The 25,724-nt window shown below is 51.5% G+C and overlaps 3 protein-coding genes across 5 annotated transcripts in view; 1 reads left to right on the top strand and 2 right to left on the bottom strand.

Moving 5' to 3' along the window:
- The first annotated feature begins 410 nt into the window (after positions 1-410).
- On the top strand, positions 411-10,642 carry LOC122386343 (exostosin-3-like). Of its 2 annotated transcripts, none has more exons than XM_043375456.1 (8): positions 411-652; positions 955-1,075; positions 1,510-2,711; positions 3,102-3,236; positions 3,545-3,755; positions 4,064-4,573; positions 4,866-5,014; positions 6,654-10,642. In XM_043375456.1, the coding sequence occupies exons 1-8, from the start codon at positions 479-481 to the stop codon at positions 6,861-6,863; spliced, it is 2,712 nt and encodes a 903-aa protein (XP_043231391.1). In that variant the 5' UTR covers positions 411-478; the 3' UTR covers positions 6,864-10,642. The 2 variants fall into 2 exon arrangements, with proteins under 2 accessions (XP_043231391.1, XP_043231392.1); XM_043375457.1 differs by lacking the exon at positions 6,654-10,642 and adding an exon at positions 5,937-6,135.
- A 2,457-nt stretch (positions 10,643-13,099) lies between these two features.
- Positions 13,100-22,904, bottom strand: LOC122386342 (serine incorporator 3-like). Of its 2 annotated transcripts, XM_043375454.1 has the most exons (11): positions 22,587-22,822; positions 22,177-22,341; positions 21,003-21,160; positions 20,310-20,371; positions 19,989-20,098; positions 18,715-19,018; positions 16,550-16,715; positions 16,247-16,320; positions 15,372-15,507; positions 14,338-14,349; positions 13,100-13,565 (listed from the first exon to the last, which is right to left on the bottom strand). In XM_043375454.1, exons 1-11 carry the CDS (start codon positions 22,620-22,622, stop codon positions 13,427-13,429), a joined length of 1,362 nt encoding a protein of 453 aa, XP_043231389.1. In that variant the 5' UTR covers positions 22,623-22,822; the 3' UTR covers positions 13,100-13,426. The 2 variants fall into 2 exon arrangements, with proteins under 2 accessions (XP_043231389.1, XP_043231390.1); XM_043375455.1 differs by lacking the exon at positions 14,338-14,349 and having other exon boundaries at positions 22,587-22,904.
- Positions 22,905-23,533: 629 nt separating this feature from the next.
- LOC122386341 overlaps positions 23,534-25,724 on the bottom strand; it is a 28,029-nt gene continuing 25,838 nt past the window's right edge. The window contains exons 12-15 of the mRNA XM_043375452.1: positions 25,349-25,500; positions 24,851-25,178; positions 24,401-24,541; positions 23,534-24,102 (exon numbers count right to left, since the gene is read on the bottom strand). Coding sequence (XP_043231387.1) covers positions 23,959-24,102; positions 24,401-24,541; positions 24,851-25,178; positions 25,349-25,500 — 765 coding nt within the window. The 3' untranslated portion in view covers positions 23,534-23,958. The remainder of the gene's footprint in view (positions 24,103-24,400; positions 24,542-24,850; positions 25,179-25,348; positions 25,501-25,724) is intronic.

Below are 25,724 nucleotides of genomic sequence, written 5' to 3'. Positions count from 1 at the left end.
CAGAAACGCTAAATTGTTATGGTTTGCCAATTGCCCCCCCCCCCCCAAACTCTGAGCTGGATTCGCCGGTGGGCCCGTGCAGATTGATCGTAATCCCATAACTCATAAGGACACTGAACAATTACACTGGTTTATGTTTGCTTGACATCTATATTATTCAGATGTAAAATATTTATGTTTAGTGGTTACATATAAAAAATAACCATTTGTATACGTTTCGGTAAAACAAATACATGTACATAATATTATTTGAGCTCTGGGATCTGGTACGTTTATTGCGCAGCTGTGACATTCACTTTCTCTTTGTCATTACAGACGAAAAGGTTTCGCTATCTAGCGAGAAAATCGCCCTTATTGGCTTTTATCCCAGAAGACTGTTGACATCGAAGTAGTTAGCTCCGTGGTGTGTGGATCTCCGGCAATGCTTTTACGGCTTTTACATTTCAATTTCAGTAGAGCGGTATGCGTATGAGCTGGTATGAGTGCTTCGGAAATGGCTTTTGAAAATGAATTTCACCACTCGAGAACTCAAAACTCTTGTGTTGCTCGAGCCATAAGCTATTTGATCCACATGAAGCTGTCAACGCTTGTGCTGATTCTCATTTTCCTTTTGATTTTAATTCCACTAATGATGCATTATTATGTGTCTCAGGTGAGTCATTAGCTAACCAATAAAATGATTATGATAGTTGCCATTTAAAAAATATAGGTACATGTGCATGTGTATTAAAGCTGTCCATCTTGAGCCACCATATCATCATGAGCCCAATAAGTCTCGGAACTTATTGTGTTGGTACCCATCTCACATTCCGGTTCAGTGCAACAAAATTCTAGAATATAGACTGAAAAGAAGTGAAGCATTGTTTGAAAGTTTTGAATATATTTTAAGAAAATGGTATTGGTAAGGGTTTTTTTATTTAGTACCTGAGTGACAGCTGATGCGTTTCATTTCAGATTCTAGTTCATCAGACCCAAGTGGCTCAGAAGGCACATCCCCTGGTGACCAATGTGGACCTGAACAGTGACTCCTCAGCTCATCTGAAAGGAAGGATCGATGAAATGAACAGGATCAAAAGTAAGTGTCCAGATGTATGAATGCTTTGTTAATCAGCTTTTTTAACTTTGTATTTCAATATTGTTTGAGTAGGCTTTTAACTGTTTTTAGTTTTGGGGCTATGCATCATTTTGTTAAATTGTTAAGACTACTCAGATGTTGATAAGTAAAAATAATATAGAATAACAAGTAGGTTACAACATAAACTAATGAAACGAACTTGTCAAAAAATTGTACTGTGATGACCATTCTTTTTCTCCATCCTGCCTTCATTTGGTTGTCTCTATCTTGTTAATCTTTGCTGTTCTGTTTGATTTTCACATAGCTCCTTCTCACTTGGGTTATGATCTAGTTCCAGTACACCTGCTCCTTTTGCATTGAGTATATGCCTGTAATCCCTACATTTGTTTCACACCTCTGTCATGCGGACACTTGTTCTGCTGCCACATTTGCAGACTCTGTCAGTAACGAGCTGCTCCAGCTGGAGGCAAAGCGTAACAAGCTGCACCAGTCACTGGAGACATACAGCGGCAGGGTGGATGAGCTCAAGCAGCAGCTCTCCCGGCTGCAGCTCGAGTACGAGCGGCTCAAGTACAGCGTGGAGCGCGCGCGCGCCGCCCAGCTGGAGGCCGCCGAGCGCGACACCCCGCTGCTGGCGCGGCCGCGGCCGCTGCGCGCCGAGCCGGGCCCGCGGCCGGCCCTGGAGCCGCCGCCGGCCGCCGACCGACGCCGCTGCACGCTGCCGGAGTGCTGGGACTACTCGCTCTGCCCCATCACCGGCGGCTTCTCGTTCCACCTGTACCGGCCGCTGAGCGACGCCAGTGACGCGGCCGCCAGCCGGCTGCTCGAGGCGTTGCGCAGCAACGTCCAGTGGCGCTCCGACCCGGCCGCCGTCTGTGCGTACGTGCTGGTGGTGGGCGGCGCGCCGGAGCCGGCCCGGCTGCAGCGGCTGCTGACCGCGGCCGAACACTGGTCCGGGGACGGCCGCAACCACGTGCTGGTGGCGGCTAGCGCGCCGGCCGCCGCCGCCCTGGACTCTGTCGACACGGGCCGCGCGGTGCTGGTCAGGACGCCGGACGCCGGCGCGCCGCCGCGGCCCGGGTTCGACCTGGTGCTGCCCAGCGTGGACGGGCCGCTGCAGGGCGTGCCCTGGAAGACGCTGCCGCCGCTGGTGCCGGCGCGCCGGCCCGTGCTGGTCTCCTTCCAGGGCGAGCTGGCGGCCGGCCAGCGCTGGGCGCGCACCGACGAGCTGACGTCCAGCCTGCAGTCGCTCTCGCAGTCCCACACCCGGGACGTGGTGCACGCAGAGTTCCGGTGTCCCGAGGACGCGCCGGCCGCCGCGCCGCCCCCCGTGTCTGCGGCGGCCGGCGGCTGGCGGCTCTGCGGCTCGGCCCAGCAGCGCTCCGAGCGACTCGGGAACGCCACGTTCGCGCTGCTGCTGCCGCCGGGCGGCGCGGTGCAGCAGCGGCTGACGGAGGCGCTGCGGGCCGGCGCCGTGCCCGTGCTGCTGGGCGAGTGGCCGCTACCGTTTGAGGGAGTGCTCGACTGGCGGCGGGCGGTGCTGCGGGTGGCCGAGCCGCGGGTCCGTGAGCTGCACTACATGCTGCGCTCACTGACCGACGGCGACATACTCAGCTACCGCAGGAACGGACGCGAGGTGAGGAATGGGGAGGGACGGGGAGGCCGAAGACAGGGTGAGTGAGGAGGGCTAGATTCGCCATAAACCATGTCGTCGTTTATGCCGAATCTAGCCCGCCTCGTCGAGGAAGTGTGAGGGGCAACTCGACCTGATACAGAGGTCTGATGACTGAGTGAAGATGCTCCGATATTGTGGTGCTAGAGGATGGCTTAATGAGCACCCAGGAATATCATTAGAACATGTGCAATGTGCACCATTAGTTTACTATCAGCATGTTCAAGGTGTATCATGCTCTATCGACACGCGAGCTGTGATCACTCGTCGACGTTGCGGTACTAACACACTACAATTCACTCCCCAGACCCCACCCCGCTAACCGCCTTCCCGTGTCCCTCTGCTGCCCGACAGCTATGGGAGCACTACCTGAGCTCTGCCAAGGCGGTGGCCGACGCCCTGCTGACCCAACTGGCCGAGCGGCTGGAGCTGCCGCCGCCGGCCGCCGCCGCCGTACCAGCACAGAGCGTCTTCAACGACACCTTCCAGGTATGTACGTGGCACGATCGTTGATATATGACTGCTGATAATACACGACCACGATCGCCTGTTGGACACTTTTAGGAGCTAAGGGCGTGGTCCCAAGGTTTTCATACGAGGGTTTTTATACTCCATGATTAAATAAATTGTCCCGCTTTGTCAAATCGGGCCTTATCCTGTCGCATCACCAGCCTTTGTATTCAGTTCCAGCACACAGCGAGTTACAGTGCTTTTTTACGTTTTTCTATGCAACTCCGTTTTGCCAGTGCATAACCACACTGTTGTCGCTATTCTCACGTTTCCTCTCCCCCGTCCAGCGTGTGACGGTGGACGTGCAGCTCTCCACGCTGGATCTGGACGAGTACCTGGGACCGATCGAGACGCCGCACGCCTCTGCGGCCTACCAGCGGAACCTCACCACGCCCCGACTGGACAGCTACGCCCGCTGGAACCTGTTCCTGGCGCCGCACCGGCTCTACCCGGCCGTACCCTACGGCGACGTACTGCCCGCAGAGGCCAAGTTTGTCGGTATGTGACCGCGCGGCGGGGAGGGGGGGGGGGGGGCGATGGGTAGTCGTCACGAGACCAGCAGGATGTTGGTGGTTTTGTGGGAAATGTCGCGAGATATTGCCATGGTGACTGTGCTTGCTTCTGTCGACTGTTTCTGTCGAGTGATGGATTTTCCAGCCTCGGAGCTGGCTCTTGATAAAACTGTCTAAAACCCGCATGTGGCAAATAATATCGTCACATTCATGTTGCAGTATTCCTTTCTGAGTCACTGGCTCAGTCTGTGCTGCGGCTCGTTCGCCCTCTGACCGCCACCTGCGCTCGGCCAGGTCCCCGGCTGGGCTTCCGTCCGGTGGCGGCCGGCGAGGGCGGATCCGGCAAGGAGTTCAGCGAGTCGCTGGGCGGCAACTCGCCGCACGAGCAGTTCACCGTGGTGATGCTCACCTACCGGCGCGAGCAGGTGCTGCTCAGCGCGCTGGGCCACCTGTACGGCCTGCCCTACCTCAACAAGGTGGTGGTGGTCTGGAACACGCCCGAGCCGCCCGCCGAGACACTCCAGTGGCCCAACGTCGGCGTGCCCGTCGAGGTGGTGCGCGTGGGCAAAAACAGCCTCAACAACCGCTTCCTGCCGTTCGACGCCATAGAGACGGACGCCGTTCTGTCGATCGACGACGACGCCCACCTGAGACACGACGAGATCGTGTTCGGGTTCCGCGTGTGGCGCGAGCAGCGAGACAGGCTGGTTGGCTTCCCGGGCCGGTTCAACGCGTGGGACACACGCTTCGGCGGCTGGCACTACAACTCAAACTACTCGTGCGAGCTCTCCATGGTGCTCACAGGTGGGTGGACGGCAGACGGTGGACAGTGGACGCCCGCCCGCTGGACGGTGAACGGTCGCAGCCTTGATCCTGATGTCGCCGGTGCTGTTCCGCGATATATTACACATAGGAACTAAGTTGTGAATTTATCATTACATCTATCGCATAATTAGCCTAATTTTAATTTTCAACTTAACATGGTAAAACATTGCATTGGATAAATAAACTGCGTGAAGTAAATATACTGTGTTGACTACAAACGAACTAACCTGAGTGAACTGACCACTAAACCGCCCCTCTCTGCACCCCGCAGGCGCGGCGTTCTTCCACAAGTACTACGCGCACATGTACTCTGAGTGGATGCCGCAGGTGATCAGAGACAAGGTGGATGAATACATGAACTGCGAGGACATCGCGATGAACTTTCTCATCTCGCATCTCACCCGGCAGCCGCCGGTCAAGGTGGGTGGTGGGGGACGGCGGGGCCGCAGGGTTGCTGTTGGGGGACAGCGGGGCCGCAGCTGCAGTGCTGGTGAGGGACAGCAAGGCCGCAGCAGTGCTGGTGGGGGGCAGCGGGGCTGCAGCTGGTGGGGGACAGCGGGGCCGCAGTGCTGGTGGGGGACAGCGGGGCCGCAGCCGCAATGCTGGTGGGGGACAGCGGGGCCGCTGCTGCAGTGCTGGTGGGGGACAGCGGGGCCGCAGCAGTGCTGGTGGGGGACAGCGGGGCCGCAGCTGCAATGCTGGTGGGGGACAGCGGGGCCGCAGCTGCAATGCTGGTGGGGGATAGCGGGGCCGCTGCTGCAGTGCTGGTGGGGGGCAGCGGGGCCGCTGCTGCAGTGCTGGTGGGGGACAGCGGGGCCGTAGCTGCAGTGCTCGGTGTTGTGTGGTGTATACTGCGTTCAGGCATGGTATGTGTGATTCACTGATTAGCTTGGAGTTCGGTAGATTTCCTGGTCACTTCAACTAATTGTGACTGGTCATAATGGGTTAACCTCTTATTTCGTGAATATTGTTCGTGGACGACCAGACGGATTTTGGACTCATTGAAACCACCATGTGCACTTGATATGTTGAACTACGATGGCTACAGTGACCACCACGAGGCGTGAGGTTTGTCTAGCTCGCAGCTCAAAGTAATTCGCGATGTCCCAGGTCTGGCCGCCTCCCCTCGGACCCCCCCCCCCCCCCCCCACTGCAGTCTCTGACCTCCCCTCTCACCCTGCCGCCATGTGACGTCCCGCTGGACGTTCCGCTGCCCCGGCTGTCCGGTAGGACCAGTCTCTGACCTCTCCCCCCTGCCGCCAGATGACGTCCCGCTGGACGTTCCGCTGCCCCGGCTGTCCGGTAGGACCAGTCTCTGACCTCACCCATCCCCCTCTCTCAGGTGACGTCCCGCTGGACGTTCCGCTGCCCCGGCTGTCCGGTAGGACCAGTCTCTGACCTCACCCCTCCCCCCTCTCTCAGGTGACGTCCCGCTGGACGTTCCGCTGCCCCGGCTGTCCGGTAGGACCAGTCTCTGACCCCTCCCCCTCCGCCCGGTGACGTCCCGCTGGACGTTCCGCTGCCCCGGCTGTCCGGTAGGACCAGTCTCTGACCTCCCCCCTCCCCCTCTCTCAGGTGACGTCCCGCTGGACGTTCCGCTGCCCCGGCTGTCCGGTAGGAGCAGTCTCTGACCTCCCCTCTCCCCCCTGCCGCCAGATGACGTCCCGCTGGACGTTCCATTGCCCCGGCTGTCCGGTAGGACCAGTCTCTGACCTCACCCATCCCCCTCTCTCAGGTGACGTCCCGCTGGACGTTCCGCTGCCCCGGCTGTCCGGTAGGACCAGTCTCTGACCTCACCCCTCCCCCCTCTCTCAGGTGACGTCCCGCTGGACGTTCCGCTGCCCCGGCTGTCCGGTAGGACCAGTCTCTGACCCCTCCCCCTCCGCCCGGTGACGTCCCGCTGGACGTTCCGCTGCCCCGGCTGTCCGGTAGGACCAGTCTCTGACCTCCCCCCTCCCCCTCTCTCAGGTGACGTCCCGCTGGACGTTCCGCTGCCCCGGCTGTCCGGTAGGAGCAGTCTCTGACCTCCCCTCTCCCCCTCCCCCTCCCCCTCCTCCAGGTGACGTCCCGCTGGACGTTCCGCTGCCCCGGCTGTCCGGTCACGCTCTCTGAGGACGAGGAACACTTCATCGAGCGACACAAGTGCATCAACTTCTTCTCCCGCGTGTTCGGCTACATGCCGCTGCTGAACACGCAGTTTAGGGTCGACTCGGTGCTCTTCAAGACCCGGCTACCGCAGGACAAACAAAAGTGCTTCAGGTTTATATAGTGGACGCGGGTGATAGAGACGAACGTTTAACTACAGACGGGTTATGCAGTGTAGTGTTGGTGCTGACATAAGACCGAGGAGGGTGTTTGGTGCTAGTGACGACCAGCGACAGAAGACAGGGTGAGGCGGTGACACCGTCAGCTGATATTTGGCAGCACGCCGTGGAGGCGCGAAGGGTTTCCTTCACAGCTACGACTTCTCTCCGCCCACTATTCGCATACTGTAGGTCCAACCTACATCTCACCGACATTAGCTAGTTTTCCGATCACTGGCGGACCCAGCCAGTGATCTGCGCACATTCACTTGACCTCACCGTTGTAGCTTTGTGACACGACCTGGCTGACACGCCGCTCCTGTAGTTTCGTCAGGGCATTAGCATACTCATCTCACCGGGCCCAGGCCACGCACTTCTCTCATTTGCGCTTCATAAATCGCGCTCATCATTGCAAGGCTATCGCTGTTATTTGCACATACGCTATATGTGATAGACTGAATCACAGACTTCTCTATATATGGACTGTGCGCTGATCCGAGGAAATCAGCATTGGAGGCCCAAAAATAAGTGCACTTTTATCCATCTTTTTACAATGAAAAGGGTGTCAGAATATTCACAAATTTGGATATAGGATAGCCCATACTTTTATCTACCTGTCGGATTACATTTTTTTGTTGAATTCAAAATAAATAAGAAATAAATGTATATAAATGAGAACATGTTTTCTCGTTCAGTTAGCCATTTGTTCACGCTGGAGGTATATACTTCACAAATGCAGCCGTACTTTGCGCGCATTTTCTTGCTTTTGAATGTTGGTTGCATTGTTGGTTGTCGTTGCTAATTTGTCGGAACTAGTCATTTACGTTGGTTTTGAAAAGGGTTTTGAGAAATAACGATACATTATATAGGGCCACAAGAAGCAGTAAAAATAAGTAAGAAATAGCTCGATAAAATGGTCAAAAAAGGAAAGAATATTATCGATCACTACCTCATCACGACCGGATCAGAAAACGTGTGGTGCGAAGATGTCATTCCGGGTATCAAGCCAGAGTCAGGGCAAGAAAAATGTGAAACGAAACATAATTTCTAGCAAAAAGGCAACTTTTTAACCCCCCGTATAACTAAAAGGAAAAAATGTTCACAGACGAAACCGTCAATCGAGATAAGAGATAACGCTGAGGACAATCAGATTTGCAAGTGTACTTTTGCAAACACTGACTCCTGTGAGACTCACACAGCAAGAAGAAAAACAGGACGCTATCGACGGCGCCAGTCTCAGCATACTTCCTATAATGCCTAGTGCCTTATTTTATTCTGGAGAAAAAAAGACTCACTGAAAGGAGCTACAAAGACTTAACTTGACCAGCAGTTAATGTGAAAAGAACAATTCGCCATCGCAGTTCGAAGCTACGCCGCGCTAAATAATGCCATACCCATGGCAGTGATACGCCACTACATCCAAAAGAAGTAAGCTTATTCAATCAAACAATGAAGTTTATCCAGTGTGTCGTATGGGGTTGTAGTTCATTATGGTCTGGATCAAATCATCTCGGAAGAATGCTCGATGAAATGATGGAATTCGTACCCTTCGCATCAATGTTAAACGATGAAGGTTGCCGCTCTTAAATGTTACCGCAAAACTTGCATCGGGATCGGGAAGCTCAAGAATACGCCAGTCTGCGAAGAACGGACGGAAAAATAGCGGTGGAGCAGAAACAAGATGCATAGGACTGATTGGAGTATAAGTAGCTGGGACAAACATCTGTGCCGGTGGTGGCCTGTTATTACAGGAACTTCTACTTTGGATATCTCAGGAAACTGGCAGGTCACCATTTCTAGGCCAGCTGTGGACATTTTTGATGGAGAAGCCAAGAAATGTGCCAAGGGCGAAGAGCATACTGTAAGTAACGAGCTACAGAATATGACGGAGGCGCCGGGGGCACTAATCGTTTGGCCGAACGGGGAAGAGCACTCGATCCGCGCCCCGGCAGGTTACCTGTGGTCCAGCTTCCGAGCTGAGATGGTCGCCCTCCGAGCTGCTCTCTCCTAGCTGCTGGAGAACCCGCCGCACGCCGAAGACACCATCGTAGCCTGCACCGACTCGCAGTCCGCCCTCGCCGCCATCCGAGGTGGCTGGGCCGCCCAGCACTCCTCGCTCGGAGTGGACATCTGGAGAGCCCTCTGGGGACTGACAGCTGGAGGCCTGTTGGTCTACCTACAGTGGGTGCCCTCACAATGCAGGTTGGAAGGCAACGAGAGGGCCGACACCATCGCCAAGAAGGCAAACATACTCGACTAAAAACAAATCCTTATAGACGTCCAGAAGGCCCACTGGGCCGCCGCCAGAGTGGCGAGGGCTCGCACCGTCGGGGCCTGGCCAGCCGGCTGGTTCCACCAGCTGACGGGGATCGACTCCCGCCTACCGTTGCCAGCGGCGATCGGCCAGCGGCGGTGGACATCCACCAGCTCCGCGCCGGCCACTGGACAAGCTCCTCCCAATGGCGCCACAGAGTCGGGTTGGCGCCCTCCTGGCTGTCGGGGTGCAACCAGTGCGACGACCGACAATGCAGAGCCGCACTCTACCCGTCTGCTGAGAGGAGGCGGACAGCCCAAGCATGTCCTCCTGCGGTGCCCGGCTCTGATGGGCACCCGACATCGCCTGATGGCGACCATCAACCCCAACATGGAGGAGGTGCGGAGCGGCAGCATCGTGGTGGCCCTGGGGGCCGCCCACAGGTCCCTTCAGAGCTGCTCGGCTACGTCTCCATGGGACGAAGGGACACAATAAAAGCAACAATAGCTACAGCATGATAACGTGATGGGAACGACCGTCACAAGAGCTATCGCCTTATCATTCAGCAGCGAGTGGAAAACGAGCAGACGGAGGGATACGTTGCAATTGGTGATGCGCATGTGCGAATGTGTGAAAGTGCGACTATGTGTAGATGCGTGGTGCGAAAAAGTGGGTAGCAGAGAAGAACAGTGAAGACACCGTTGCAGCAGACACACATTTTCCCGTAAAGTCCCCCATCGGCATTACCGCCAACCTTTACCACCAGCGCGGTCGGTGCACTGTCGCGCGAGTTTGTAGCCAGCCATGTCAGAGATGTGAACAATCCAGCACACTGGGGAAGTAGAAAGGGATGATAGCCACCCTTTCTCGCTGGATCCTGCGGTGAGTTTTCAAGCCCACTGGTGCAATGTGAGATGAACTTGACATGAAGACATCAATGGGTGTCGATGAACGTGAAATGATGTTCCAATACAGATTCATATCGACCAGAAGCCTTTCTTATTCTGAGCTACGAGCAATAGATAGTACAAAAACAAAATATATTACATAAAATTCAGCCTGTCGACAGGAAACAATAAAAGGGTATTGTGTTACAACATATGGGTTCATATTACGGCTTCAGAAATTTGGGCCTCCAATGCTGATTTCCCAAATCAGCGCACAGTCCATATATAGAGAAGTCTGTGACTGAATGGAGTTTAGCTGGATGACAGTCGGCGTTGTTTGTCACGAACTGTGCAAGTGGCTGCGCGAATTGCCCGAACGAGTGTTGAACTGACTGCTTTTGCGACGGTATTTTTTTCTGCGAACTGCAACAGCTGATGTTTATCTGTGTATCATGCATGCACTACCATGTTGTATATTTTGTGCGCGGTTCGCACGTTCTCTGGCGGACTGCGTGCGAACAGAAAGGATCCCGATTCCGCTGCCGCTCTATGTAACTAGCATCGCCCTGTAGTAGCCCTGGGGCGAGTAATTAGGCCACGACCCTGCCGTCGTGCTGATAGCGACCCAGCTCAGTCCATTGTATTTTCTGAGGCCTTTTTTTGTGGAATTGCGCACTTTGTTGTTGTATTTGTCTGCGTATTTAACCCTAGCGTCGTGCAGTAGCAGCTCTGTACATGTGCCATATATTGTGTGTGCGTGTGGGGGGGGGGGGGGAGATAGATCAGCAATACAACTCCGTTTAATTGTATAGTTCGGTGTGCTGGATAAGCGCAGTGTTTGTGCGATGAAGGGACGGTGCACGATGTTGCACGATGTGAATTAGTCTGTTTTAATATAGGCATTCAATGCACCATAGCAACTGCAGTTAAGCAACATCTTACGCAATCTTACGTAATCTGCAGCTTCGGAACAAGCCAGTGGGAGGATAGGATCAGAGACTGAAAGGAAATCATGTTACCTCACAGGTGTGCTTCCGTAATTATCGAACTACCACTTCTGCTGTGGATGGTACGTTTCATGGCTTTTCGGCAGACTGGGCAGGGTTTGTTACAACTCGTGTATTTGGTAAAACACCGGACATTGACTGTGGACACCGACGGAAAGCAGCGGCTGCCGCGGTGCTGGCAACGACGCCCACAGATCGTTAGCCGCGCGCAGTAATCAGGAAGTATACAATGGGTATACAATGAGAAGTACACAAAATAGTAGCATATTGGCATACCACAGACGACATTGGAGCCACGCTTGGAAATACATCGTTCTCCTGGGTAGATAACTGATACATTTAACTGATGAATAGGTGAACATCTTTAGCACCAAACATAATATATAACTACAAAGAAACGGTAAACCGCGACTGTGCCAGGCATTTAACATCCAGTGATAAGTACTAAATGAAAGCACAAGCACATTTTATTATCGATACAGGTAGTGTGGTTAGTAATTAATCGAGATATCGCCGGCCATTAGCGGAAAGTATGCGCACCAGCTCATTGATTTTAGCAGTGGTGGCTAAAAGATGGTAACACTATAGACGGATGCGAATCCACAGTACGGGGCATGAACTTTTTCTTAAGCTGCAGAAAGCACCTTCAGACCTCAGAAACGGCGACTAACCGGTAGCAACACATTCACATCTGGCTATCATAAAATCACGGACGTGTAAGGACTTATAACTAACGCGATGCGGCATCATTCGCTTCCGTTCGCTTGGACCTTACGCTAGCACAGTTCAGATAAGTAGACCATTGTTCTTAACCCGCGCACCGACGGGGGTCTGCGCCAACTTCGCACCGACGGGGGGGGGGCGGATGACCGCCCCCCCCCCTGAGATCTCGAGAACGAAGCAAGATAGCGACAAGCGGTAAACGGCATCGGATACGCACGGTCAAGATCTACAATTTTTACTAAGGTCATTTTCAGGTCAGGTCAAAGATGACGTCACAGGGGTCGAAAAAGTCAAAATGGCGGCGCTGGATATGGAGACAGTTTTTCTCGAATAACTTTCGAATTAGTCAAGATAGGAACAAACTAAGGGCAGCATCGTGATCCCTTCGTCAATCCGCATCGAATGATATATATGTTGACCTCGAAAGGTCAAGGTCAAAGGTTGACCTCAGGTCACGTGACCTCGAGGTCATCATGTATATCATTCGATGCGTCTTGACGAGCTGAACACAATGAGACCATCCACGCGTCTGTATCTTGTTCCTGTACGGAGTTATTGGCCAAAAACCTTTGGTGACCTTTGATGACGTCACATGACCTCACAGCTGCCCAACAGCAAAACAGACCTCAAGGTAGTGAAGGTTGATCGTATATGAAGTCATGTATGGTATATGGGGCCATTCCGACCCGTTTTAGTGGTAAAAACAGGGAGTTGATTTTTCCCCCATTGACTTATAATGGGGAGGTCGCGAAATTGACCTGACCTTAGGTCACCGATATCAAAATTCCGAGATATACAAATTGTAGCTACTAATGACCTAATAACATCCTGCGACTTTCAAAGGCCTCCGACATCTACTGTAGCTCTGGCACGGTGACAAAGTTGCAAAAAAGTGACTTGAGGTTGGGTCATTCAAAGTGACCTGGTGACCTGACCTTGAAAGGTTGGAGGTTCAAACTTGCACACCATGTGTAAAATTGATGAGGGTATAGTCATACCAAATTTCGCGGCGCTACGCGCCGCGGTTTTCCCGCTATTCGCGAAAAACCTCAGGGGGGGGGGGGCGGATATCCGCCCCCCCCCCCGTCGGTGCGCGGGTTAACGATCCATTCAGGTACAATTCACCCATACGATAAAACTAATCACGCTTCTCGGGACGACGGTTAGGTCAGAACGGTATCATTTGAGATACGGGGGAAGGAGGGGGGGGGGGGGTAAGAAGAAGTAAGGAGTAACTGTGGGTGGATTATTTACCTAGCAACCATTTCGCAGAGACCCCGCATGATTCAGACAAACTTAAGCTTTCGATGGTGGGAATAGTGAACAAAACTACAGCCGTCAGTCACAGAACCGACAGACAGTACAGACCCCGACGGTAGATTACAACTAACTGTCCCTATCTTTCAGATTTCCGGGCCGAGCTACCTTCTTGGATATAAAACATCTATATATTCCCTTCTTTGCAAGTAAAAATATACAACCTCGAGCTCGCACCAGTTGCACCTGGCCATCTATCTATCAGTGTTCCGTCCTCCCGACATATGGCGCCTCTCATCTCTCGGTCCATCCGATCGTCATTCCTATCCTCTTCAGCTCGTCTTCGGCGCCCTTACATGGCGTCCGGTCGCGCTGGTGGTGCCATCTGTGGGGCGCGGCCACTAGCTGAAGTCGCGGTTGGTGAGTATGAGCGGCGCCACCAGCGACCAGGCGTAGAGCGCCAGGCACACCCAGGAGGAGGCGATCTTCACCCACATGGAGGCGGCGTTCTTGGAGAGCGAGCGCAGGTCAGAGTTGGGGCTGTGGGGACAGAACAGCGACGGTCGGTATTGCGAAGGGATGGATAGGTGGTCTGGGATGGAGCGGTTACGGCACCATTCCAAAACATGCGTCACACACAGCGGCGGTCCTTACTTTGCGTTCCGTTCGTCCCCACAATGGACACACAATGCAGAAAAAAATGAGCAATGACCAATGGAGATGATTACCAGTGAGACATTCCAGAGGGCTGGACTCAAACATATTCAAAAGAAGCTAAGTAGAAATATACCTCATGAAGCTAAAGCGTCAGGGACTAATTGCATCAAATGTAGCATAGGCAATAACCATCCGACAATTCATGGAGTGCATGCAATAGCTTAACGTGTTAAATCGTAGCCTGAAGCCCCGGATATATATAACGAGATCTTACACCTCAACAAAGCGAAGCACAACACGGAAGTCATATATCATCCAACATAAAGCGAAGCAAAATGAAAGCCCTCCGTTCACAAGAGGTTTGTTACCAAAGCTCTAGCCTCTGAATACATTGGACAAGTCCCTAGTATGTGATTGGAATCAATTAATGAGCGTGACAAGTAGAGGCATTAATGCCCCCATCATGATTTTTTTCTTTTTGACAGCAACACCAATAATGCACAGCCAATGGCTGCACAACACAGTCAGTTTCGAGGCATTAGCAAGATCACGTACTTCACCGTTAGACCGCAAAACATGTCGCCAAAACAGTCTCATGCTCTGGAATCGTGCTGCGTGCAAGTGTTTGAGTGGCCCGCAGGTACCGTTTACCTACCTTTCGTTAGGCCTGTAGATCGCAAGAGGCATGGAAAGAAATAACTCTCAGTTCCTAGTACCTACTCAGCATGGCACGGCCTAACTTGCACGACACAACACGCAGACAACTCAAGAGCGAATCACATGCAATGACAAACCGGACATCTGCAATTTGCATCACACAAAAGTTGGGGACACTTTTGAACACTGACTGGCTCAATACCATGCATTTAAATATGCAACGAACGTTTATATCAATACACATGTTCTATCAAGTCATGTCAAATCCCATAGGAGAGTAAATTCGTAATTGAATAGTTGGTGTATCATAACTCAGAGCTCAAAAGTGAATATAACCAGGAAAATGCCATGAACAAGCACAGGGGGATACAAGACTCTCTCGGCCATAACTAATTAGTTACTACCTACCCTACAGGCCTACAGCTTTCTACCGCCAGGTCATCTCTCCCTACTATAATTCGCACATATTCCCCATACCCCGTCCGGCTGCCGAGTACGTAACTAACGAGTCCCAGTTAGTGGGCATCCCATCACTATCGGGAGGTACTTACCGAGTACCAGTTAGTGGGCATCCCATCACTATCGGTAGATACTTACCGAGTTCCGATGAGCATCACACATAATAACCCATTGGCCTTCCCACCAGTCTATCAGGAGGTACTTATGACTTACGAGTACCAGATGGGGAGTATCCCACCACTATCGGTCGGTACTTACGAGTACCAGTTAGCGAGTATCCCACCACTATCGGTCGGTACTTACGAGTACCAGTTGGCGAGTATCCCACCACTATCGGTCGGTACTTACGAGTACCAATTGGCGAGTATCCCACCACTATCGGTCGGTACTTACGAGTACCAGTTGGCGAGTATCCCACCACTATCGGTCGGTACTTACGAGTACCAGTTGGCAAGTATCCCACCACTATCGGTCGGTACTTACGAGTACCAATTGGCGAGTATCCCACCACTATCGGTCAGTACTTACGAGTACCAGTTGGCGAGTATCCCACCACTATCGGTCGGTACTTACGAGTACCAGTTGGTGAGCGTCATCATGACGTAGAGGGTGGCCAGCGCGAACATGATGTGGAAGAAGGACCAGCTGTAGGCGACGCCGTCCTCCTCGTTGTCCCAGACCTGGGCCTCGGCGTCCTGCGGTGCGCCGCCTGAAACAACAGACAGGTACACCCGCGTGATGAGCTCGTCCTTGTAAGGTCAGAACGACGGACGTACTACTCGCGGAATTACTGTGAAAAACTGCGTGCTTATGGGTTTAAGGTACCGACGTTCTGTGTTCCAAATAGGTCCAACACTTTGGCTAATGAGCATCAACGGTGACTTGGTACTTGATCTTTTGAATCAAATAAGTTTTTTTCAGGCTGAATTGGCTTCTCAATAAGTGAAAAACTGAAGAAACAATGAAAAGATAGAGTTCATCAGTTTAAATGTCTCAATAGCGAAGGATCACAATTATGAAACGCTTGCCAGTGACAAACTAGGAATACACCCCATAGCTTAGCAGATAGTTTTAACCATAAGCACTCATGCCTGACCGGTAAATAAGACGCCCCGTTCTCGACCTGTCTGGAAGATGGGAATGGGTTCCACCATCGAAGACGTAGGACTGAATGATTTGTTGACAAAGTTGACGGTTGGTTTCTGATCACTTTCTGGACATTTTACGAGTTGAACATTGTCGCCATAATCTCCTAGAAAAAAACGGAAATGCCACAACTGGAAATATAAAAGCGTAATTGTAGAATTGCCTTAAAAAAACAATGTAAGAGAAAACGTAAAATTGCCACGCTGCTGCCCTTCAAAGGTCCTGTTCTTCATTGAATCTTATGGATCATGTTTTTTCTCTCACTGAGAAAAGAAGCTTCACGTCCGCGCCAACAAACTTACCAGAGCCCGCCTCATCCTTCAGCAAAATCTTGTCGGAGCCAGTGAGCTTGGCGTGCTGAGACGAACTGGCAGTGCTGCGAGTAAATACACACGGAGAGTCGGTTAGCGGATGGACAAAAGAGAAAAAGACAGGCAAGATGCACATTACATAGTTCTATCTCAGTCTCGCTGAAATTAATTCATGGGCCCCAATACAGCGATCAACATAAGAGAAAAAGATTGCTAAAGAAGGCAGACCATTCACCTCATCACCCAAACCGTATCAAACCATATCCACCCGCGCATCCCCCTCCCCTCGCTCACCGGATGCTCGAGTAGAGCACGCAGACGAACCACACCACCAGTCCGACGATCGACTCGGCGTCGAATCCGGCGCCGTCGTCCGTGGGCGCCGCCGTGGTTCCGGGCGCGCCCGGTGATATCCCACTGCCGTCAATCATCTGGGAAAAGTTCGGCTTGCAGCTGGAGTCTGTGAACGGCAGCCGGGGACAAAGAAGGGGTGATGGTAAGTGGTGAGTGGTGACGATAAGCACTGAGTTGAATAGAAAGGAAGACTGCGAACAAATAGCGAGCTGCCTTGGTGTTATGCTGTTATACAGGAAAATGGGTTAAGATTAGAAAGAAAGTAGGTAACTGAATGGACAAATATTCGTAGCAGGAGCGTAGTACCTAAATGCATATTTCCAGAAAGCAGACACAGTCGGGGCGTTCCACGACAAATCGACAAATAAAAAATTAAATTTGCACCCTCATATTTTATTCTTCGTTGAAAACTGGTGTAAGGGGTTGTGATGGGCGGGGAAGCCAGCTGCGGCAAGGATTTTTTTCTTCGAACAACGGTTTCCGAGATATAGCCTCGGGCAATTCCTGGAGTTCGCGCTGCAGCCCTATGTTTGGCGGCCTATAACTCAGAAACTATTGGCCTTTTTTACGATAAAAACTTTATATGGTTCAACACACAATCAACTAACAAACATTTTGGCTATCTCGGATTTTCAATTTTTGAAAATTTTGATCACGTGACCTTTTGTCCTATTTTTCGAAGAGTGACCTTGATATTTTCCCCACTGAAAGTTGCATTTTTGTCTGATGACGATTAAAGCCTTATCAAGTGTCATTCATATGCGATAATAAAAAAGTGGTTATCGCCCTGCGTTGACCTCAGGTCAGGTCATTGTTATGACCTGTCCATTATTACGAGCGGGAGCGACAGCGAGATCTCGAGAATAAAGCAAGATAGCGACAAGCGGTAAACGGTAAAGGGTACACACGGATAAGGTCTATAATTTTTACTGAGGTCATTTTCAGGTCAAGTCAAAGATGACGTCACAGGAGCTAAAAGGAAGTCAAAATAGCGGCAAAATACATATATATGAAGTTTTTCTCGAATAACTTTCAAGGTATCCCAACTAGGAACAAACTAATAGCACCATCGTGATCCTCTCGTCGATCCGCATCGAAAAATATGTATTTTGACCTCGAAAGGTCGAAAGGTCAAAAGTTGACCTTAGGTCACGTGATCTAAGGTCAACTTTTGACCTTTCGACCTTTCGAGGTCAACATACATACCTATGTTTCGATGCGGATCGACGAGAGGATCACGATGGTGCTATTAGTTTGTTCCTAGGTGGGATACCTTGAAAGTTATTCGAGAAAAACTTCATATATATGTATAGTGCCGCTATTTTGACTTCCTTTTAGCTCCTGCGACGTCATCTTTGACTTGACCTGAAAATGACCTCAGTAAAAATTATAGACCTTATCCGTGTGTACACTTTACCGTTTACCGCTTGTCGCTATCTTGCTTTATTCTCGAGATCTCGCTGTCACTCCCGCTCGTAATAATGGACAGACCACGACACATAAAAATGACCTGACCTGAGCTGGTGAACGCAGGGCGATAACCACTGTTTTATTATCGCATATGAATGACAATTGATAAGGCTTTAATCGTCATCAGACAAAATTGCAACTTTCAGTGGGGAAAATATCAAAGTCACTCTTCGAAAAATAGGACAAAAGGTCACGTGATCAAAATTTTCAAGAATTGAAAATCCGAGATAGCCAAAATGTTTCTTGGTTGATTGTGAGTTGAACCATATAAAGTTTTTATCGTAAAAAAAAACCAATAGTTTCTGAGTTATAGGCCGCCAAACATAGGGCTGCAGCGCAAACTCCAGGAATTGCCCGAGGCTAAATATCCAGGAATTGCCCGAGGCTAAATATCCAGGAATTGCCCGAGGCTTTATATCTCGGAAACCGTTGTTCGAAGAAAAAAATCATTGCCACAGCTGGCTTCCCCGCCCATCACAACCCATTAGACCAATTTTAAGCAAAAAATAAAATATGAGGGTGCAGGGCACTTGTCGATTTGTCGTGGAACGCCCCAGTCGAAACGTAATGGGTAATTAGGTCCGGACGGCCACATAGAACCACTAGCGAGTGCCGTTCACAGGCTGACGGCGTACCGGGCTGGTTGGCCATGGCGCTCCAGGTCAGGTACATGGTGTACAGGGTGACGGCGGCCGACTGCAGCAGACCAGAGTTGGGCTGCGCAGCCTGCACCTTGGGCAGCACCGACAGCACCGACACCGCCACGCACAGGATCAGGTTGATGCTGATGAAGAACTTGTGGGTGGCGCAGCCATCCGGCCGCGTGTAGAAGGCGAAGAACAGGCCGACGGCGGTGATGGCCAGCGCGTACTGGAGGAAGGTGAAGAAGAGCAGCGCGCAGTACCAGGCCTTGGACTCGGTCTCCTCGTAGCGGGACACCTGGACGGAGAGACGGGCGGTGTCAGAGGGACACCTGGACGGACAGACGGGCGGTGTCAGAGGGACACCTGGACGGGCAGACGGGCGGTGTCAGAGGGACACCTGGACGGGCAGACGGGCGGTGTCAGAGGGACACCTGGACGGGCAGCCGGGCGGCGTCAGAGGGACACCTGGACGGACAGACGGGCGGTGTCAGAGGGACACCTGGACGGACAGACGGGCGGTGTCAGAGGGACACCTGGACGGACAGACGGGCGGTGTCAGAGGGACACCTGGACGGGCAGACGGGCGGTGTCAGAGGGACACCTGGACGGGCAGCCGGGCGGTGTCAGAGGGACACCTGGACGGGCAGACGGGCGGTGTCAGAGGGACACCTGGACGGGCAGCCGGGCGGCGTCAGAGGGACACCTGGACGGACAGACGGGCGGTGTCAGAGGGACACCTGGACGGACAGACGGGCGGTGTCAGAGGGACACCTGGACGGACAGACGGGCGGTGTCAGAGGGACACCTGGACGGGCGGCGTCAGAGGGACACCTGGACGGGCGGTGTCAGAGGGGCACCTGGACGGACAGACGGGCGGTGTCAGAGGGACACCTGGACGGACAGACGGGCGGTGTCAGAGGGACACCTGGACGGGCAGACGGGCGGTGTCAGAGGGACACCTGGACGGGCAGACGGGCGGTGTCAGAGGGACGAGGGGACTGGCCGAGTCAGGGGACTACCGATCGCGGTCCAGCGGGTCACGCTAATGGTGAGATCAGAACACCCAACAGTCAACAGGCCTGGCAACATGTGGCTTTGAGACCGGTTTTTGAAGACGAAATTGTCGTACTAGCGAACTTTTCAAATTTTTTTTTCCATCAAGATGGCTTTCGTCGAGCACTTTTCGTAATACTACGCTTATAGGTACATGTTAGCTGAATGACTACATATTAGCATCGTCAAAGAGTCATCATGCCGGCACGTACCCAGGATTCGGCCCAGCTGTGGGCGAAGTCGATGATCAGGATCAGCTGGATCAGAATAAACAGGAAGCCGCCGATCATTCCGAAATACATCCAGAACGTCAGGCCACCCGCTGAAAAAACCGGCGCGGACAACAGTCAACAATTAGCGACGGAGAAGTCGAAAAAACACAATAGGCAGCATTATTTTAACCGTAACTATGGCACGCTAACATTAACTATATGATCAAATACGAAGAATTGCTATTCCTCTCACGCCTTTATCTCGTACCTTGTCTTAGCGAAATCGGAAAATATGCCTCGCCTGCGCCCAATTCCGCTCACCTGGGATGAAGAATGATCCTACCATGCCGCCTATTAGTATCAGATACTTGATTGCCCAGAATCTGGAAATAAGTCAGTAGTCAGTAGGTACTGTTATTTTCCACGAAAGATATTCACCTAACTAGACCAAGTACCTAACAAGTAACAACAGATTGTCGAGACTTAAGAAATCTAAATGTTCTACATTCATGAAAACACTCTTTGGGCGGTGGCCGGTGAATCAAGTGTAATAAGTGGCATCCCCAAATCACTTATGAGCAACAGCTTCAAATGAAGGTCAACGTATCCCCTGCGGCCGCCCTGCACCCCCGTCTACTGACCCGTTCTGGAGACCGGCCCGGCCGCCCTGCACCCCCCGTCTACTGACCCGTTCTGGAGACCGGCCCGGCCGCCCTGCTCCCCCCGTCTACTGACCCGTTCTGGAGACCGGCCCGGCCGCCCTGCACCCCCCGTCTACTGACCCGTTCTGGAGACCGGCCCGGCCGCCCTGCACCCCCCGTCTACTGACCCGTTCTGGAGACCGGCCCGGCCGCCCTGCACCCCCGTCTACTGACCCGTTCTGGAGACCGGCCCGGCCGCCCTGCTCCCCCCGTCTACTGACCCGTTCTGGAGACCGGCCCGGCCGCCCTGCACCCCCGTCTACTGACCCGTTCTGGAGACCGGCCCGGCCGCCCTACACCCCCGCCTACTGACCCATTCTGGAGACCGGCCCGGCCGTCCTTGGACGATTTGACGTTGATCATGAGCAGCGCCATGAGCAGGAAGAACAGGGTGGTGATGAAGCAGACGCGGTAGACGGCCATGTAGCCGACCGCCGTGCTGCAGTCCAGCTGGTCACCGCAAAACGGCACCTGCACACGCCGGGATGTTACAAGAATTACTGAATTACTGCACTGTTAATTAAATGAAAATTACTACTTCTCTCAAATTAGTTTGTTTCTGCTGCAGTTTTCCAATCTTTATGCTTAAAATGATCAAAATAGAAAATGATTAAAATTAACAAAAGGAATTTAACTTTTTCATAGGTATAGAAAGAACTATATTCTATGTATATAATAGTGTTTGGCATAGAAGCTTATTACACATTGACCAATCATGTTGAGCAGTAAAAAACCAGCTGCATGCTGATTGGCTGATGCTGAGGTAGCTGCATTATGGGCATTTTTCTTTTAGTCACCACATTCCTGCGAAAGTCCCTCATTTTGATTTGTGCTAATCTAGTCTCAGCTCAAGCTACAAAACTGCTATTCCAGTTCAAAACTCCATGTTAAAAGTGATATATTTCCTTATAACCAGAGATGCCAAGACAGTGTAGGATTCAGCATCAGCCAGAGTTGACAGTTCTGGCCAGAGATTGCCAGAACTGCCAGAACTGTGAGAATCACCAAAATAACTATATTCTCTTTAACAAATATAGGTATGTCCTAGCCCCTAATGCTTGAAGTTTTTCATCCTATGTGATGAAAATGCATCCAGCTGAGATAGGATAGGTAGGTACATTCCAGAATGCATCAGGCAGTAGGCACACAATATTGTGAGCAATGGCTGTAAAATCTGGCTGGTCACTGTTCTTCTGACATATTTCATTCTCCAGGAATGGGCTAAAATTGAGGATTCTCATGCTGTTTGCAGCCCTGACTTAAATATTGTCATTGTGATACCACTTGGCTAGAGTAAATTATCCCATGTTTTACTGAGCCTCAAGGCTTCAGTGTACCATTAACTGTTAAACTGAAGTTTAGCACACTCTCCCAGATCAGATAACCTCTGAAAACAATGAAGCACTGGCATGCCAATTGCCATGCATGTTGATTTTTGGCTTAGTCAAGGAAGACAACTATTCTGCAACCTTCCCAACAGAGCTGACCTTTTGCAGCTGATCTTGCAGGCCGGGTGCCAGCAGCACACATGATAGTGCAGTCACAGCCAGCAGCATGATGGCGTACATGATACGCGAGCTTGTTGAATTGCGGCATGATGGGCAAGCCGAGCAGCACAGGCTGCAGGCAGCTGACCCACAACAGCATGCCAGCTGAGCCAAAAACATGAGAACAATCAGTTGCACCAAATACTCTCAGTCACCTTTACTTTGAGCTTCAAATTTCATTCATTTCAATGAAGTATCTTAATCTAGGAACCTAGTTAGGTACCTATACCAGGTATGTACCACCAAATCAAAATGGTATAGGAAAAATATTTGAATTATCCTAACTAAAACAGCTGAGAAAGCATACAACTATTGATATAAATGCAAACAAAAATAAAATCATATCATACCTGTGAAGCTGTGCATATCCCGAGCACTGCACCCATCGCTCAAACTTGATTTTGATTACAGTGCCAGAAAATTAAAAGAATTGGAAGCGACCTGTGGTTCCGATTGACCTTCAACCAAATGTTGGAATTAAGTTGGAATACTAACTATTAATCACAAATGCGTACCCAACCAACAACTCTCCACAACAAGTAACAACTCTCTTGACAAACTTGTTGACAAATGAATCACACAAACAAAAGTGATTGGAATAAATACTGTTCAATAGCAGAAAAAGCAATGCATTGTGTTGACGTTGCGTGGCAACTCGCTCGCTACCAGCTTTGAAATTTAAGTTGCGGCCACTATATTTTTATGCTGTAGGGAATTGATTTAAAATAATGTAAAGGGTGCAAAAAGATCACCTAAATATTCATTAAAAAAGGTTTGTGAAAATTGTTTTTTTTACAGTATAGATCTATACATACCTGTATAGATCTATACATACCTATATGCATAATTAATACACAAAAACAAAAAACAATCGCCTTATCAGTGACGTCAACCAATGTGGTCTTAGTACCTACTGTCAAGAAGTGCATCTTTTTCACCAAATCAGGAGATATGAGGTATTTCGTAGTAGGACTACCTGATTATAGCCTGACCTTAACAGGAACGAAGTGATTTCTTTCTTAATTTAATGACTTTTCACCGCCGCTTCGATAGTGATGTTTGTCCTCTGTTCTGTTCACCTGCTGCTGCTATGTTGAAATAGAGGGGATAGGGAACCCACTTCGATGTGTCACTATCAGACCATCGCCCCCGGGCGCGGGTTAATAAGTTCCTGAAGAGTCAAGTGTAAAGTACCAAGACCTTAGCAGCACTATAAATACCTATGTCAGTTGTCACTTCACACTTGTCACCTGTATTTGAAGTGCGGTAAATAGGTACCTACACATTACAGAAGGCATGATTCACGTTTTGTATTTTCGCTTTAACCGAAGCTCACCATCACAACCGATTACGTTTTGAGTCCTTCACATTGAAGAATACACATTCCACATTACTCAGCCCGTTATGGATGATGGAGACCATGGAGGCGCAGTCGCAACGCCTTAGTTACATTAGGTACATTAGGTACTGTTGTTACATAGGCTCTAGTTCGCCGATCGATTGAGCATCTATCGCCTGGGGTTCCAGCAATATTATTCACAGCCGGCTGGCTTGCGGGTGCAATTATTTTCTTCTCTGGTACTGCGAAACCTTTCACTCCGCATCATTTACGTTTCAATTTCATCGACTAAAGGGCCCGGCACGGTTACGGCCCAGAAGTCATGTAGCCTGCAGCGAGACTGCGCGGACCCAGCCGCTGAGCATGCCGCAGCGTCAGCAGGATCAGCACCAGTCAGCTGTGTAGGTGAAGTGACTGAACAGGCTCTGCTCGCTGCTGCTGATGGCGCGGTGCGACACCGGCGGCGTCAGGATCGCCCGCTCCACCGTGAACGTCTCGTCAAAGTTCGATACGTCCTCAATGCTGTCCTGGGAAGTGGAAACAAAGTCGTGTTAAGTATTTCAACCATCGAGTAGCATTGGCAAAAGACACGATCCAGGTGGTCCACGTGAGGGGGCCAGGGGCAGTGCACTGCCAATTCACAATGGTAAGCGCGTCGACAGTCTGTCGAATTTCAAAATTATGAAAGTTTTCTTTTTGACTACGCTTCGACTATGCTGCATACATTTAGTAGGTAAACATATAGCAACGGATGAGCTAATATTATCACATCCATGATATAGCCGTAACTCAGATCTATTTTAGATTTATCACAGCGCCACTGACCAGGACGGGCACGAACGGAGGTGGGACCCGGCGCGCGGCCAGCTCCTCCCACTGCACGCTGGAGAAGAACGCCTGGCGCTGGACGTCGCGGGCTCCTCCGCTGCCGGACCCCAGCCGGCGCACCGGGTCCTTCCGCAGCAGCTGGCGGCGCGGGGGGGAGCAGGGGCGTCAGCTGGGCAGACAGCGGTGGATACTGGATGACAGTGGAATGGACAGGGAGCTAAATACTGGCGACTTGATAAGAGCGTCAAACCTTTGGATGGTTCTGGACTGAGTTAATTTGACAATAAGAAATTCTGTATCGTTATTTCATGATTGTGTGTCACACGATTGACGATCTGCATATGTCGATGACATTTACCTCAAAACTTATTCGTTAATTGATAACTAGGTAATGTGTATGTCCAGGCACCCCCACCCCATCCCTGCCGACCCTCTCCTTCCGCTCACCCTGCGCATTACGGCTACGGCCGGCAGCGAGAGCTGGGCCGGGAAACGCGGCGCCGCCTGGATGATGTTCTCGAACACCTCCTGCTCGTCAGCGCCCGGGAACGGCGACTCGCCGACCAGCATCTGGAAGATGAGCACCCCCAGTCCCCACCAGTCGACGGCGCGCGTGTACGTCTGTTCGGTGAGCACCTCGGGCGCCAGGAACTCCGGGGTGCCGCAGAAGGTGCCCGTGCGGCCGAAGCGGCCGACGCCCTCCTTGCAGAGGCCGAAGTCGGCCAGCTTGACGAACCCCTCCGCGTCCATCAGCAGGTTGTCCAGCTTCAGGTCTCTGCGTAGGAGAGGACGTTAGGGGTGCGGTGAATGCCATAGGCTTGGCAACCTATCACAGCTTTGATAACATGGTAAAATCCAAATACGCACACTGGGCAACTTTAGCGACCACTTCTCTGCTATACCGTAGTCTGCGGGCTGATCTCTGTTGCATCACTGTCCACTGACCGATAGATGATGTCGTGCTGGTGGAGGAACTGCAGCCCCAGGAGCACGCAGGCCGCGTAGAACACAGCACGCGACTCTGAGAACACGCCCGACTGGATGTGCATCATCAGGTCGCCGCCGGGCGCGTACTCCATCACAAAGCACACGTGCGTCTGCGGAGAAAGAAGATGTCACGGTCTCCGGCGATCGGCGTTATTTGAAAATGACGAGATATTTGGACAAAACTGAAAGGACTTGATGCTTCTACGACAGAGATATGTTGTTCAATATCATGTCTAAAAATAAAGAAACCTCGGAGGTCTGAAGGTCTAAACGTTTCTTGTTAAGGACGTTCCCTGCATTCATTTTATTGCCGACGATATAGGTAACTTTTCAA

Source organism: Amphibalanus amphitrite, unplaced genomic scaffold (genome assembly GCF_019059575.1).
Source record: "Amphibalanus amphitrite isolate SeventyFive unplaced genomic scaffold, NRLGWU_Aamphi_draft 000247F_arrow, whole genome shotgun sequence".
Lineage (NCBI taxonomy): Eukaryota > Metazoa > Arthropoda > Thecostraca > Balanomorpha > Balanidae > Amphibalanus > Amphibalanus amphitrite.
The sequence above is the reverse complement of the archived record's forward strand: the minus strand, read 5'-3'. Positions and strand labels throughout refer to the sequence as shown.